Raw genomic sequence first — 17,900 nt, forward strand, 5'->3', positions numbered from 1 at the left:
TATACAGCTCAAAATACTACAGAAAAATAAGTTCAGCAGTTATTAATTTAAGAGACTAATCAAATGAATTCATTATTAGCAATTTATGTTTCCAAATGGACACAGTTTGATTCTATTTTTTGTTTGTAGGTTTGTGTATTGGAAAAATAATGGGACTACTGTATTTTATGTTACACTACATAACTGTCAGTTTGCAATGCAGTACTGTATTTCATAAACAAAGTCTGTTTCATGCACCATTAATCATCTTTTCTAACACCAGCAGCAGTCATAATAAAACACATCCGTAAAAGGGTGGTGCATTTCTATTATATTAACATGCAGACACACTACTAAATTATATTGAATTGATATTAATAAAAATATTGGTGGTGTTTGTAATAAAAGAAAACTAATGTCACAAAGAGAATCAAACTTAAAAGAGGAAAAGTACTTGAATAATGACAGCTATTAGACGAGGTCAAAAAGAAGCTTCTGAAGGAACATAATGCGAATTGCTCCAAGGGAAAAAAGTGGCAATTTAAGTGTGAGATACTGTAGTAACCCAAACAGATTGCTTATTATAATGCATAATCAATATAACTTAACTGCTAAGAGCTACTCTTGCTACAATGAGCAAGCTGCTTTCACATCTTCATATTCTTCATTTTATTCTCTGTTTTATAAAAATTGCAACAAGCAATTGTTTCATATGTACCTTTTTATAGCACAGGAATCTATCTATCTATCTATCTATCTATCTATCTATCTATCTATCTATCGATCTATCGTTCTATCTAATACAGACTCACCCTGGACACAGGGTTACAATGTGGGGTTTATGTGAAATCCCTATTGTCCGATGTAAATATATCTTAGGCTATTATTCATAGGTATGTAACTATTTGGTTAGCTATCTGTCTTTTTGTGAAATACATTCCAGAGCATATTCAGTTAGCTCAATTTAATATACTAAATATAAGACAATAAACTGAAAGATTTTATAGCCAGCCAGGTAGATGCCAGATGTGTTTATCTAAACAATGGGAGCACACACTTTTTTGAGTCCAGAAATCAGTTTCCAAGCCTTTCCTTGCATCAGTTGACCTGGGGGAGCCCTGTAACACTTTGCATTCTGGACAGTTAGATTACCATCATTTGATGATATTTAATAGCAAGTAGCCCTATATCAATGGAGACACTCGAGAGTAAAATTAGTCGTCTGACAGCCAGCATTACAGAGGACCCCCCCCCCCACACACACACACACTTACAAATAAACTGGTCATGTATGTATGTCTTGTTGTGTAACTTGTCTTTTCCACTGCTTTTGTACTTGATGTTTAAAGCATGCCTGATATCTCTTTATAGAAAGAACTTGCTGGTTTACCATATTTAGGACCTTTTACTGTTCACTCAAATGTCTGATCCGTATTACTATATATACAGAGATGTAGAGACCAGTTAAGCATTTTGTATTGATAGGTGTAATACTTTGGGTAACAGTCATGGTTTCTTAAACTGCCAAATTGTAATGTGCAAAGTATTTACTGTGCGGCAAAATGTGCCTATAGATGCCAGATCTCATACTTACAATGTTGGATAAGTAGAAATCTATCTATCTCCCTATGGACTACAACACAGCTAGGATCCAAAAAGGTGCACAAGGCCACAGTACATTAAATGTTGGGCGTGGCTTAAGAGACGGTACTAAATCATCTTAGCCAACTCATTCCATACACTACACACATATGTTGCAGTCCTTTAACTATAAATTACTGTATTTCTCAATTATTGTGTCATAAGCGAGAATTTAACAAATACATGCATCTCAGGAAAAAGAATATTTAAAAAAATGAAAGTTTTCCAATACATATGCTGTTCTGCACAAAGGATATATACATAAATCTAACACTTTGTCTGAGCCTACCTTAAAGAAGAACTTCATTAAAACAGTTGGGGACTACTTAGCATCCAGCAACTGTTGAGACAATAAACACTATGGTCAGGATTATGTAATGTACACCACAATTTACAGAGAACAGCAGTCAGAACTATGTGTAACGTACAGCATGGCATATATGATGCCGTGGTTAGGAGTATGCAATGCACAGCACATTGGAACGAGTGCTTCAGTCAGGAACATGTAATATACAACATAGCATATAGGGTATAAGGTCAGAAGTATGTAATATAAAATTTAGTTTACATGGTGCTTTGCTCAGGAGCAATTAACATACACCAGTGCATGGTAAGTAGAGCAGTCAGGAGCATATATCATAAAACACAGCATATAGAGTGGAGGGGTCAGGATTATGTAATGCAGAGCAGAGTATAAATTGTACAGTGATGAAGTACAGTATGTAATATATTGCTCCTTACAGGAAAGCATGCTTCTGTGGAGGTCAGTGTCAGAAAAGGATGATCCAGCATCAATTGTTATTGAGAGAGAAAAATTGTGCCCCCAACAGTGTCAGTGGATAGAAAAAAAATCCCTGGCATCTGTATGAGTTCCTCTGGCATCATTGTGTTAAATGAAAAGATGAATTCCAGGGTAGATCCAGTACTGGATGCTAGGCACAATAGGTAAGGCTTGTGGAAGCTTTTGCTATTATGGGATACCTAGAAAGTCTATTTTGACCAAGTCCTGAAGGATGCCAAGGACTACATATATAAAAGAGGAAATTCTTTGGCACCTAGATGTTACACTGTTTTACATGCCCATTGTGTACACATGGGTGTGTCAGGTGGTGAAGTAGTCAATCCAAATTGGTCCAAGAAAATTCTAGCTCCAGCATTGCAGGCACCTAAGAAGTTTCTGGTGACACCTCTGTCTCACCAGTCAGCAATGGCAGTAGAAATGTGTGGCTTCATCTGCGGTCACTCTTACAGCATTTACATTTTTACTTGGATTGCATTAGATGTAATGTATAGTATATACAGTGCATCCAGAAAGTATTCACAGCACTTAACTTTTGCCACATTTTATTATGTTACAGCCTTATTCCAAATAGGATTAAATTCCATTTTCCAAATTCATTTTTCTTCACATGTACATAAGTATTCACAGCCTTTGCCATGACACTCAAAATTGAGCTCTGGTGCATCCTGTTCCCACTGATCATCCTTGAGATGTTTCCACATCTTGATTGGAGTCCACCTGTGGGAAACTAAGTTCATTGGACATGATTAGGAAAGGCATAAACCTGTCTATATAAGGTCCCACAGTTAACAGTGCATGTCAGAGCACAAACCAAGCCATGAAGTCCAAGGAATTGTCAGTAGACCTCTGAGGCAGGATTGTATCAAGGCACAAATCTGGGGAAGGGTACAGAACAATTTCTGAAGCATTGAAGGTCCCAATGAGCACAGTGGCCTTCATCATCCATAAATGGAAGAAGTTTGGAACCACCAGGAATCTTCCTAGAGCAGGCCACCCAGCCAAAATGGGCGACCGAGGGAGAAGGGCCTTACCCAGTGAGGTAACCAAGCACCCGATGGTCACTCTGAAAGAGTTCCAGCATTTTATATGTAGCGAGAGGAGAACCTCCCAGAAGAACAACCATCTCTGCAGCACTCCACCAATCAGGCCTGTATGGTAGAGTGGCCAGCCAGAAGCCACTCTTCAATAAAAGGCAAATGGCAGCCTGTCTGGAGTTTGCCAAAAGGCACCTGAGAGACTCTCAGTCATCATGAGAAAAAAAACTCTCTAGTCTCACAAAACACAGATTAAACTCTTTCGCCTGAATGTCAAGCGTCATGTCTGGAGGAAACCAGGCACTGCTCACCACCTGGCCAATACCATCCCTACAGTGAAGCATGGTGGTGGCAGCATCATGCTGTGGGGATGTTTTTCAGCGGCAGGAACTGGTAGACTAGTCAGGATCATCTTTCAACAGGACAACGACCCTAAGCACACAGCCACATAACAAAGGAGTGGCTACGGGCCAACTCTGTGAATGTCCTGGCCCAGCCAGAGCCCAGACTTGCACCCGATTGAAAATCTCTGTGCACCGACGCTCCCCATCCAACCTGATGGAGCTTGAGAGGTACTGCAAAGAAGAATGGGATAAATTGCCCAAAAATAGGTGTGCCAAGCTTGTAGCATTATACTCAAAATGACTTGAGGCTGTAATTGGTGCTAAAGCTGCTTCAACAAAGTATTGAGCAAAGGCTGTGAACATGTACATGCGCTTTTTTTCATCTTTTATTTTTAATAAATTGCAAAGATTTCAAAACACACTTCTTTCATGTTGTCATTATGGGGTATTGTTTGTAGAGTGATGAGGAAAAAAATATTTTAATCAATTGTGGAATAAGGCTGTAACATAACACAATGTGTCAAACGTTAAGCGCTGTGAATGCTTTCTGGATGCACTGTACAGAGGTTTTAACAAATCCTCTCGGTTTAATTACTACATTTTTCTTCCCATTACATACAGTATATCCCAAAACAGTGGAAAGTTTATCCCCCAAAACTCACAATATGTGTCAAAACAGTGGACATCCCCACTTCAAAATCTCTTATGTTTTACATTCAATTAGCACTGTCTTTGACACAGCTTTTACCCAGGACTTCCTCTTGCCATAAACCCCTTGAGGACTCCATGAGGTTGCTCTGTTAAACAATCATATCTGTTGCCAGGAATTCTTTTTATGCCAGTTCCTGTTCACCAAACATTTGAACCCTGGCATAAAAAGAATTCCTGGCAACAGAAATGTTTGGTGAACAGGAACTCATCCTCTGCAGGTACTTCTGTGCTACCACATCTGGTAACTTTTGCAAATTTTTACTCTGTCAGGATTGAAGGTTGAACCCTTAAAAAAGCAGTCATCAGTGACCATTTAAACAATGCAGAGAGCTTCAAAAAACTCGCTGCAGCTATTTCTTTATAAGGTGTGTTCTGAATAAGTTACAAAGAATTCGGGACTGCCTTAGGCCCTATTATCATTTTGCCTCTACTCATCTGGATGTAGTAGTCCTTAGTAGGTGAATGTAATCTCCCCAAGCTAATAAATTGTTCATAAAACATTTAGACCTACACCAGGACATACAAATACTGACAGATAGTAGCAAATACAAAAATCACTGCAATTCATTTACACAGTACCATAATATGATTTAAATATATATTGAACCCAATTATAGCAAGAAGATTCTGAGGAAGTGAGTCTCTGTAGGTCTTTCAGGACTTAAAGTGTCACTAAACCCACAACAGTAAAATCAGTTTGTATATGCATTAAAGCATGCTTGTCATACTCACTGTGGAACTTAAGAAGTTAATCTTCTACATTGTGTAAAAAGACTGTTTGATCCTGTCTTCTCTGATCTTTCCCTTCTTTTACTGTCCCCAACCCATCTGCCATAGTACAGAGTCCTAGGAGGCACTCTGCACATGCTCAGTTTGGTGTGTATTGCTAGAAAGTTTTTTTTTTTGGGGGGGGGGGTGCGTGTGATCAGCACAGGTCCAATCATCACTGTCCAGACAGAGGGCCAGGGGTCATGTAGCCACATAGGACAGTCAGAGGAGAATAAAAACTCCTCCTACAAGCTTTAACTAATGCTCAACTGGACACTGATAGAAGCCACAACACTGCTATATACTGCTTATGAGTAAAAGTATTTAGCAGTTTATATTTACTAAAATAATTGAATTTCTATGTTCTGTATACTGTGGAAGACCAGATATAGTGAATGCATGGTCATGGGTTTAGTAACACTTTAAAGGAGAATAGCAGTGATAACTGAAAAAAAAGGAAAATAATGGTTTTTTGACATATGGAGACTAATTTCTACAACATTTTCTTGCTAAAATTGGTTATAATATTCAATATATATTTAAATCATATTGAGGTACTATGGGAAATGAGTTGCAGTTCTTTTTGTATCCGCTGCTATTTGTCAATATGTCATTTTATGATATGGTGTAGGTCTAAATGCTTTTATGAACAATTTTGTAATAAAAATGTGTGAGTATTTTATATGTTGTGTTCCTCTTCATGCCGATAAAGTCTGATCAATATTGGTACCTGTCTTGATTTCAACAAAGCATTTGATATGGTTTTAGATTATGACAGCATATAAAGATGTAGAAGCTAGGACTTAACCCTCTGATGGTTCTGTGGCTGAAGGATAGATATAAAAGTGTGGTAGTACATGGGGTTTATTTGGAAAAAAAGACCAGTCAGTCACTAGTGGAATATTACAAGGCTACTATATGTACTAGGTTTTGTTCTAATTATTCTGTTTGCATCTGATATAACTGAACGTATGGTGGGCAAGATGTTTTTTTACTGATGACAAAAGTATGCAATGGGGTTGAAATTCCTGTAGGTGTTTATATAATAAATGTATTTAATAAATTATTATTAACTATTATTAATTATTTAATAAATATAAATAAAACACAATTTGGAATTGCTGCAAGATTGGTCAAAGCAGTGGAAATTGTAGATCAATGTTGATATTTGTAAAATAATGTACTTAGGGAAAAATAATTATCTGATAAAGTAAAATGTTGGGATTACAGTGCTGGCCAGAACAACCGCAATAAAAAAGATTTGGAGTGCTTTTTCCAGATGACTGCAAAATAATCAGAGTTGTTGGGTATTGGGTAAAATTCTCTGATGCATTACTAAAGCAATCACCTACATGATGGAGTGAGTATCAAATCCTTTACTGTATGTAAATCTTTAGTTAGACCTCATTTAGAAGACAATGTCCAGTTCCAGAGACCTCACTTATAAATAGATGCTAAAGTAGTACAATTTCGGAGAAGGACAACAAAAATAGGTAAATGTCTAAGGTAAAACATTTTTTAGACTTTTTAAACTGGCATCCGAGACGTATGTGTTTTTGTTTTGGTGACCATATTCTTTTCTTTATCACAGTGATCAACCTGAATTAATTTTGACATGACTTTTTGACTAATTCTTGATCTTTAGCACACACTTATAAAAGTAATAACACAATATCAAACCTTTCAAACATGCCACATATATTCCTGCATCTAGACACAGTTATAGAACTAAATATCACACATCAAATTTTCATTGTGGGTTTATCAAGTGGATTATTTGATCTGATCACATTGTTTGCTATACTAAATCTTCTTACAGAAAGTGTTTCCTAATATTCAGTCAATTGTGCCATGCTGCTTTGTTTACACTGTGAATATGTTACTCTTGTAAGTTAACCGCTTACACTCCACCCTATAGCAGAAGTACTGCTACAGGTCGTCAAGGCTGCACAAAATCATGCTTATATACATGATTTGCATTTTCAGGTAGGGGACGTGTTCGTGCACCACCCTATGCGTGCCACTATTGGCAGCTAGAGATGTCAATCACCAGGTCCCGGGCAGTCGGAGATCGTCGGGGAAAGCTGACAGGGGAGAGATCTGTGTGTAAACAACACAGGTCCATCTGCTGTCAGCATGGACATGCTGTTTTGTATCTCTCTGTACAGCAAAGAGATACAAATCAGCATGTCTCCCTAGTAAAACACACACAGCACGCAGTTAAGCCTTTGATTGCCCCAGATGTGAACCTCTTCCTGCCCAGTGTCAATAATATAGTGTCAGTGCTTTTTATTGGTACTGATCACTGTATTGGTGTCATTGGGGATGTCTGGGGCAGTTAGTCTGTCCCCCCCCCAGTGTCAGAATGCCCGCCGCAGTCCCGAAGTCCCCCAGTCCCGCTATAAGTCACTGATTGCTGCCATTACTAGTGTATATATATATATATAAAACAAAATTCATTAGATATACCGCCATTTATAGACACTATAACTTTCATGTAGAGCAATTGATTTACACGTACAAATACCACCAAAAGAATGCTCTATTTTTGGGAAAAAAGGACATACATTTTATTTATGTACAGCACTGCATGAACACGCAATTGTCAGTTAGGGTTAGTTCACGCTTTTTTTCTGCATCAAAAATGCATGCACGGTGTTTTCCATGTATTCCAATAGCCCTGGTTCACACTAGTGCAGTCAGTTCCAGTCACTTTTCAGTGCAGAAAAAAAGTAGAATATGTTGCATTTTTTCTGCACAGAACCATATTGGAACATTGCAAACTGCATCAAATCTGCACCGGAACTGCATGTGGTGTGAAATGTAAGCAAAAACATATCTGGACTGCATCCGGAGTGCATTTTTGTAGTGTTAACTGGCCCTTAAAGTAATGCAGCAAATATTGCAAAAAATGGCCTGGTCAAAAAGGGGGGTAAATCCTCTAGAGGGCAAGTGGTTAATGTAGATGATCTTATGGGATGTGACATGTTTTTCTTTTGTCTGAATATGTAAGTCTTCCAGAGATTCCCAAACAGAAACTCTATCACTCTTGTGACCTATGGTTTCGTTTTCTGTTGAATCCAAGTTTTGAAAAATACAAAACTGCAGGTTACTGATTCATCCAGTTCTGTTGCTGTTTGGTTAGCTATTAATTCTTCTGAAAAAAATAGACATCCAGCTCTCCCTGTTTTAACAAGCAAACTTAAAAACTATGCAATACCCTATACAATTATCGATACAAATCATCATCAGCTATCAATACTATAAATCATAAAATAGAACAAGTGAGCGCTAAAAGTCCAAAAAGCCGCTGTAACACCAAAGGATACCAAATAACCTCTAAGACATCAATATAAAGTGAGGTGCAGCACTAAATTTACAACCATCAATATAAAAGCTCAATATATAAAATATGCCAATAATCATAAAAATTGTCATAAAAATTAAAGTGACTTGTGACAAGGTGCCAAAATTCATACATAATAAAGTGACTTCTGTGAAAACGTGAAGTCCGTCAATGTTAGTGACCAATAGTGCTATTACAGTGCTAGAATATTGTCCCAATATGAGTGTGTAGAAGATCAAAATATCTCCAATAATAGATGTTCCATCCAATACTGTGGTGAAGTGACCGATATTATAAAGACTGCGCACTCACCAGATGCGCAATCAATCAGCGCATTTAGAGACAATACTCTCAGTGGATGAACTGAAGGCTCCTTTGTGGATGGATCTGGTCTGGTCAGATATTCCCCTCACTGCTCACTTCTGCTGTCAACATGGCTCTATCTCTCCTTTCATGTAGCTCTGTGGGTTGTTAGAAGCTCACAGGAAGCCCAGAAAAGAGGAGGCCAATAGCGTGATATCATTTTGATGAGGTGTATGTTTATTCCAACATAGATAGCAAATTGACAGGGAACAGAACAAAATCACTGACCATGAGCTAAATTCCAAGATGGCCACCGGGACCCACGTGGTGCTGGCAGCGTGATGTCACAACGCTGTAGCTCCTCTCTAATGCGTTTCGTGCTATTGCACATAATCATAGGGGCTTTGCTTCAATGTCTGACGTCCAGCAGCGTGTATATATACTGAAAATGGCGCATGTGCATTACGTGCGTGCCATTTTACCGAAGATACATGTCTCTGTATTGCAAGCGCCATTTTGTTGCCGAAAATTTCTAGTTAGTGTCATTAGATCACCAGGGAAGGATGAGATGGTTTTAGATCGTCAATAAAGATAAAAAGAGTGGCGAAAACGTTATATGCAGTATTGGTAATGATCTCTTACTAAGTGGGACTTTCCATAGCGAGATTTCATATAGGGACCCGTCCCAAACCAACCGCAGTGCATGCGCGCTAGAGCCCTTACATATATGCATGCAAGAGTACCTGTCATGCACGTATTAATATGTCAACAATACTTTATATCGAATGGTGGATGTGTGTTAGTATCCACATTCCCCTTATAATAGTAAACTGGTGATAATTGATGGCACATATTATATTGCATAATAAACAACAATATATTGCACATTACTCCATAGCTATATCTAATGAATAGACGAATACATGAATAATTTAAACATATCATGATCAAGACATACACCTTATACTGTGTGTTTGTTAGGATACTGTATAGAAAGTATACTATGAAATAACTTTATTAAATATAAAATATAAAATGGAATAAAAAATAAAATAAGTTCTTAGGAGTTCATACACTTTAAGGATCTACCACCACTACCCTTGGAGCTACTGTGCTTAAAGTTAAAATATTTAATAAACTAAAACTTTTTTTTTAAATTTGGAAAGAGTAGGGAATGATTAAAACTCCTGTAAGGTTTTTATTTCTCCCTCTGCATTCCATTAGGGAGAATTCCCTTTATATCCTTTCTTTGTATACACAGTAAGTGAGAAGAACTCTTACCAAAGTGAGGGAAATTTCCTCTTAGGCAACTGTCACCAGAAAATTGGAACAGTGGAACATTGGAGCTATTCTTTCTCTTCCTGTTCTGATGACAAGTCAAAGTTTAGAATTTTCTCTTTCTTATACTCCTGATGACAGTAGTGACTAGGACAAATAGAGTAAATATCCCCAACAAGTAACAAAAAAACAGCAGGGGTACTAACAGCCATATCAATCCATCCCCCCTCCCAAAAATACATTTTGGCTTTATATACAATCTAAATCTGAAGAAGTTAACATTACAGCTGAAAGGGAACCTTGTCAAATATTATTTTAGTTGTGGATAAAGTGGGGGAGGGTAAAAACCCCTGCCTGATTTTATTGCTCTGCACCCTACTTTCCCTAGAGACGAGAAAAAATGTACCAACTGACTTATCAAAATAAGAAAAAATACCATCTTTAAAAGCTGTAACAAGACCAGATGGGAAGACTTCTCCTCATCTCTAACCGCTATCAGATTTTGTACTTAATGGTCAACAAGAAAATGAGATGGCCACTTGCTAGGAGTAAAGTTTCCACAACTGCTCCAAGCAACTTCTACTTTAGGTTGGCTATACATGGTGGGATCTTATCAGACCTGTACATTTAGAAAAAGCCCCCTTACTTCCACTCAAGAAGCAAAGTTTTGACTTATCTTACATGTTCACATGTTTCCTAGGATATCCAAATATTCCCCATACAATTTTACGTAAATATTTTGCATCGTGTTACAATCTCTCTATAGATGGACAGCTGTACACCATATAGGTTTGGAAGTGAGCCAGGCAAAAGCCATTACTGCAAGTCCATTTGACCATATCTAGTAATTTGTCACACTTTGCAATGCTTTACAAAAAACACACTAGCATTTTCACTTTATTGTTACTTAAATGTGTGCATCTACCCGAGGAGGTGATTTAAGGAAGCTGCATGAGGTAATGCTAATTATTCACATGGAAAAAGGAAATTTGCTTCTGATCATTAACTGCCCATACCAGCATCACCAAGTCACAAACTCACAAAGACTGTAAATTGACTTAATGCAGCACCCAAAACCCATAAAATTGAACTTCAGAATGAATTAGAGCTGTATGATGAAATGGTTCTGTGTATAACCCTTTTTATTTTAAATGATAGTATGACAGACACACAACACAGCAACCTACTGCAGAGAGAAGCAGTGTAATTGTTATCAGTTATAAACACTGTCTCCACAAAAGGGGATATATCAATCAAATGCTTCCTGAGACACAAAGCGTATCCTTTAAAGTATATCATTATGGAAATGTTTAAACTGTGTTGTTCTCTCATTTCAAAGCACTCAAGGATGCCTCATGGTGTGATGAACAGTACATAAATATAATTTGTTCCTTCTCAGTGCTTTTACACTGGGGACACTTCTGCTCTTGAAGGACACTAGAATTTATTCACTGTAGTAAGGGTTGTTTTACATATATGTCTCTGCGATAAAGCTGACTTGACACACAGAATAATCTGTAAAGTCTCTTCTACAAATGTGCTAATAATGTGAAATCATTGTAATATTAATGTAGCTAAATACCCAAGATCAGCATTATTTTCTAGAGGTGAAAAGGACAGAGAACAATTACATGAAGGAAGTTTTCTGTCTGCATCTAATTTCATTTCAAGCTGTGCATTGCAGTTTTTTTAAAGTGCTATTCTGCTGCTGTACAATAAAATACTTATATATTGGGCCCCAGTGTACAAAAAAGTGCTATTCTGCCATTGTACAATAAAATAGTTATATATAGGACCCCAGCGTACAAGAAAAAAGCAAAAATTCTCATTTATAAAACACAGTGCTGTGCCTTACAAATGTGAATTATGCTCCACTTGCTTCAGGATAATGGAGCACCATTCATACAATTAAAAAAAAAAACACAGGAAGAAAGTCATGTAACCTTTTAAAAATCATGTGACTGCCCTCTTCTCCAATCACTGATTTATCTGATTTCTGCAGCATTAAAGCGGTGGTAAAAGCTCAAGGTTTTTTACCTTCATGCATTCTATGCATTCTATTCTATTCATACATGAAGGTAAAAAAAACCTTCTGTGTGCAGCAGTGCCCCCAGCCCCCTAAATACTTACCTGAGACCCATCAAGATCCAGGGATGTGCATGACAGCCTCAGCTGTCAAGGGTCTCTGCCTCCTCATTAGCTGAGACAGCAAGCGGGAGCCATTGGGTCTCACTGCTGTCAATCACAGCCAGTCAGCCAATGAGGAGAAAGAGGGGCGGGGCCAAGAAGGGGTTCCATGTGTGAATGGACACACAAAGCAGCTGGTGCCCTCATAACAAGCTGCTTCCTATGAGGGCAACCAACTGGAGGAGCCAGGAGAGCCTGTGGGGCACCCCAGAAGAGGAGGATCCTGGCTGCTCTGTGCAAAACTACTACACAAAGCAGGTAAATATAGACATGATTGTTATTTTACAAAAAAAAAATATGAACCTTTAGTATCGCTTTAAGCCGAAAGCACTCTGTAGGTTGCTGCCATTGGCTCCACACCACTGCCTACATTTTATGAATACCCCCTAAAATGCGGGAGCAGTTAAAATTGATATTTGCTCTCTGATATAAATAGAGGATTTAGTGTACATACATTTCCAATCCTCTTCACCATGGTCATTTGACAAATTTTATACAGTACATGGAATGGTAACTAAACTAGTTGTATAAGAACGAACATACATCTACACCATCAGTTTTAGTATTAAGTGGTTTTAATATTTAAATATATATTTAATCAGTTTCTCAGAAGCACAGGGCAGTGTCCTCTGTGGTGTATAGTCTAATAATTTAACTAGTTGCTAAAGTTATTTTATACCAGTTCCAAGCCTCTTTAGTGAGATCTTTGTTTCATGCTATTGCTACCATGAGGTGAAGAAAAGTCGCATCTGTGACAGCCAGCAATGCAAAAATGGGGAATGCCTTTTAAATTGTATCAAAGGCCAAAAGAGGAAGCGAGATCTCATGTAAATTATGCTTGTCTGATACCTGATGACTTATGGAAGACTAGCTGATTCATTTGTTATAAAAATGGGTCCCAACACTGCGTACACAAACAAATAAATGAATAAACACCCTATTAGTAGCAGCTACCCCCAGAAATATAAATCTGTTTAAAATAACTAATAATCAAACAGCATTTAATAACAATATAATGTATATTTACATATTAATGATAGTCAAAACTGGAAACGTGAAAAAGTTCCGTAGAAGATATTGGAATCTGCTGGAGTGATCTGAATCATTTACTTCTCAGTCATTGGGCATGGGTTTCTGATGACATTGGAAGACTGTTTATGAGGTAGCACAAAAGTTGGTAGTATTTTTAGTAGTTATTTTGTTGCTCAGCATTTTGTCTGCATTTTAGGATGTTCCTCTGGCATGATAAAAGGCAATCCAACAGACATACCACCTCCAAAATAATCATACATATTTAATAAACAATATGCAGTATATGAATGCATTAATAAAAGTCCAAATCCCAAAAACTGAAACATAGTTCCATTGTTTAGAGTAATACAATCTGCATGAATTAATCTCCAAAAGATATATATCCACTGTGCATCCATACATCACCAGTGCAAACCTTCACATCTAGGAACAAAACTCACCAGATTCAGGATATATGTAGGCCATAAAGTGCTTTCTGCAATATATGATCTTGAGTCTGTGAATGAAAGATATTTTTCTCCCCAAGATAATGTGTCAGCTGACCTCAGATAGTGAAGCAGAAACCACATAGTGCTGTTTTTACATTCTGTCACCAGAGCAAGTACAGTGCCACTTTGGTCAGAGACAATGGCTGGATACACTGAAATACAGTGTCATCAGAACAGCCAGCTATTGTACGTGATCATGTCCACAGCAGTACAATGTCACCACTCTGGTGACCTTATGTAAAAATAAATATTTTTTTTTACTGTTTTTCATAGTTACCAGAACAATGCAGTATCACTATGGGGGCATTGTACTGCTGTGACCTTTGAACAGAAACAATAGCTACTGCACTGGCATACAGTTTCATCAGTGCAGCAGCCAATGTCTCTGATCAATAGTTGGAGCAGTACAATGTCACAAGAGTGACATTGTCCCTCTTGGGATGTAATTGTGTTTTGTTTTGTTTTTACACTAAATATTTGAATATTGTAAGCAGCCAGTACCCTCCAACTCGAAAACTGTCCAAAGGCTGCAGGCAGGCAGTCTATTTTACATTTGTTTTTCTGTGATTGGTCACAGCAATCACATGGTACTGGCAATTTTTATAGACATGAGTTTATTTGAATTGTTTTCACTAGATTAATTTAATAAAAGTGGTATTACACTATGTGGTTTCTGCTCCATTTCCTATCTTTGGTTATGTAATACATTATCTTTGGGAGAAGAGTATTTACCATCAGCAGAACCAGGATTTTATAGTGGCAAAAGCACTTTAAGACGTACTTATAATCTGAAGTTTGTTACTTCTGATGAGTTTTGTACCTAGAGTAGAAGGGTTGCACTGGTAATGTGTGGATACAAAGTGGATATGTATCTTTGGAAATTACTTCATGTAGATTACATTAATCTCAACAATGGAAACTATGTTTCACGTTTTGGTATTTAAACTTTTATTCATGCGTTGATGTACTGTATATTGTTTGCAATATATGTATGATTATTTTGAGGGTATTATGTAAGCACAGCCTGTTGGATCATCTTCTATTATGCCCGAGCAATGTCCTAATCAGAGGAATATGCTGAGTGACCAAATAACTACTAAGAATACTGCCACAAACATGTTTCTACCTCATAAATAGGCTTCCAATGACATCAGAAACCCTTGTCAATGTTTGGAAAGTAAATGATTCAGATCAATTTGTCATATATTCATCTTATTTATGCTAGTACTTTGACACATACAATACAAGCATATTTGCATGTTAGCTATTTAAGGGATATATATACCACATAAATGATTTTGTAAATGTTTAATTGAAAATGGTATAATCTGATATGGTTTGCTTTTTATCAGTTTTTTTAATTAATTCATAAAATATATATATACACATATGTGGGTTTGGTGTAAAGTAGCCAGAATTATAGGAAGAATAGAGCAATTTGTGAGCTAAAATTGCCACAGCCATAAAGTAGGACTTTAAATAGAGGGATCATTAGTTTGAGCATCACTTGGGGTCCATGAGGACTAAATGAAAACCTATCACTTCCAAGTAATTACTTAATTGAATGAACATTGCTGATACCTATATCTACTTTAGATAATAATAAATAATATTATTTATAAAGTCATTAACTGCATTTAAAATTATGTAAAAGTAATCCGAGACTTTAAATATTTGCAGCAATAAGTAGTTAAGGCTTAAACTTTCTTACACTATCAAACTGTGATTAATCGCAAAGCCAAAGAGTGAATGGTTCTGCAGAGCAGACTCATTTTATATAAATTACACTTCATTCTCAAATCAGCAGTGCAGGTTTAAATGTTCAAAATTGAGAATATTCATTTTCAGAAGAGAACAAAGGATAATGATTTCTACTCTTGAACAGGGGTGCCACAACTGTATTTCCTTTTTTAAATTAATTTAAAATATTAAGATATATCGCCATTGCCTGAAAACATCCTAATTGGTTTAGGGGCACAGCTGAAGTATCCAAATTCATGAAAAAAGAGACAAAAAAAAGAACAAACAAACAAAAAAAGGGGCTAAGGGAGTACACAACATATATATTCTTTCCAGACAGGCCACATCATAAACAGTTTACTAAATGCAAAACAATAAGGCCCTTTACTACTCTGTGACAGCTGAACTGCTACAATAGCTGATAGAGGGTTTGACAGCTAGTCAGGGCTTTCACTTCAGGAGTTTTTCTGAATATTTCTAGTATGAGTAGTGTAAAAAGGTTATGCTGCGATGATTTTAAAAAAATTATAATACTCACACAAACTATATACAGCTCAAGAAATAAAAATGCCTGAATGGGGTGGCACAATTAGGATTATGGCTACAGTGAAATGACTAAGGAAAAAAAAAACAGGGCTGGCTTTTTATTGTAATACATATATAAATAAAATAAATAAAAATTATATGCAGGAAAATATCAAGATACTAAAAACCAGGTTTGCCACTTCAACCTTCACATACTATTATGTGTTCAGAATCTGTAAAGTTAACACTACCTTTCGCACAGTCTGCACCATGAAATCCAGGAAAGCAGTGACAAACACCAGATACACATTCTCCATTTCCATCACAATTTCGAGGGCAGTCCTGCACAGAGTCTGTAAAAAAAAGTGATATAAATAGAAGGAATATTAAAATTTTATAGCTAAAAAAGGATGAAGGGACATAATGCATTGCATATTAAATTGCTGAATACACCGTTTTAAAATATACGCATTAAAAAAATAATTCTGATAAGAAATATTGGGATTTGCATTCTTATATGATACTAGATAGTCTGGAGAACAAAGGAAAATAATTTCAACTCTTGCACAATTTTATGGTTTAACAATGCAGCTTCTTATGTCAAATCATCATATGCCATCTACTACATCAAGTCAAGTTTTCCACTCTGATTCACGTTTCTGAATTACATTTTGTATGGCTCTAGTCGTACCGTACCAAAAAGGTACAGGACCCTTTTTTGGGTCCGCACTAGAATCAGATAGCATGGGTATTCACACCTATGCGATCCGATTCTGCATATCGCACCACATTTTGTGTACTGCTTTCGGGTGTTGTTAACTTAACATACACACCCGTAGCGGTTCGCATAAAAGGGGTGCGATTTAGTAGGGGTTCCCTGAGACTGTAAAGTTATTTCAAGGGTTTCTCCATGTTGAAAAGATTGAGAAACACTGATCTAGGTTATTGTCTTAGGTTGTTTTTACCCTAGCCTGAATATGTTAAAAATTAGCAGAATAGCAAGAAATGCTTATGTTCTGTATATCATCATGTTGAGTAGGGAGCCATCTATTGGATGTTCACTGCAACAGCACCTATTTTATTATTCCCCTCAAGAACAGGAAGTGTCTCATGTTTGTTAAGAATAAAGATTTCCCATAAACCACTGCAGCCATTTCAGCTTCTAGAAGAACACCAGTGAAGGTCTCGTCCATTTTTCCTTTGATACACATATGCCTGTAAGTTATTTCACTGTGTTTGTTAATGTCACATACACAACTAGATCACATTAAAATGTATTCAATGCGATTTGTAGGTAGCTGTTTGTAATAAATGGGTTCATTGTATGCATTTGTGAGAGGCTTGTTTAAAGCATATTGTAACTTCAGTTTATGTGATTGCATTGCAGGTTTACAGAACTATTCACAGAAGTAAATTCAGTTTTAGAATTAAACATAGCTCTGTTTCTGTCTGTTTTGTTATCTAGCTGTCAACTAACTGTTAATAGGACAGCACAGCTTATATTAATAAAACCATTTTTTATTTGCTTATTTAATAAACCAATTTATTGTTTATTTACTTGAAGGCTTGCATATTGGTTGTATTAATTTATAAATATATTTGTGACAATTGAAAAGCTACTTGCACTACTTTATTTAATATACAGTATATACATTATTTTTTTAGAATCAAAAGAACTAAAAATGTAAATAGGGATGTTAAAAATTAATTCCAGAGGAAGTA

General features: G+C 36.7%; 1 protein-coding gene across 9 annotated transcripts in view; it reads right to left on the minus strand.

Annotated features, from left to right (window-relative positions):
• The window catches only part of TENM2 (teneurin transmembrane protein 2), a 1,359,942-nt gene that overhangs the window by 335,800 nt on the left and 1,006,242 nt on the right, over nt 1-17,900 (minus strand). For all 9 annotated transcript variants that reach the window (XM_089656707.1, XM_089656704.1, XM_089656705.1 and 6 more), the window contains one exon: nt 16,430-16,531. In XM_089656707.1, coding sequence (XP_089512833.1) covers nt 16,430-16,531 — 102 coding nt within the window. The remainder of the gene's footprint in view (nt 1-16,429; nt 16,532-17,900) is intronic.

This window comes from Staurois parvus, unplaced genomic scaffold, assembly GCF_062004578.1.
Source record: "Staurois parvus isolate SC_StPar_1 unplaced genomic scaffold, SC_StPar_1.0 ptg000930l, whole genome shotgun sequence".
Classification (NCBI taxonomy): Eukaryota; Metazoa; Chordata; class Amphibia; order Anura; family Ranidae; genus Staurois; species Staurois parvus.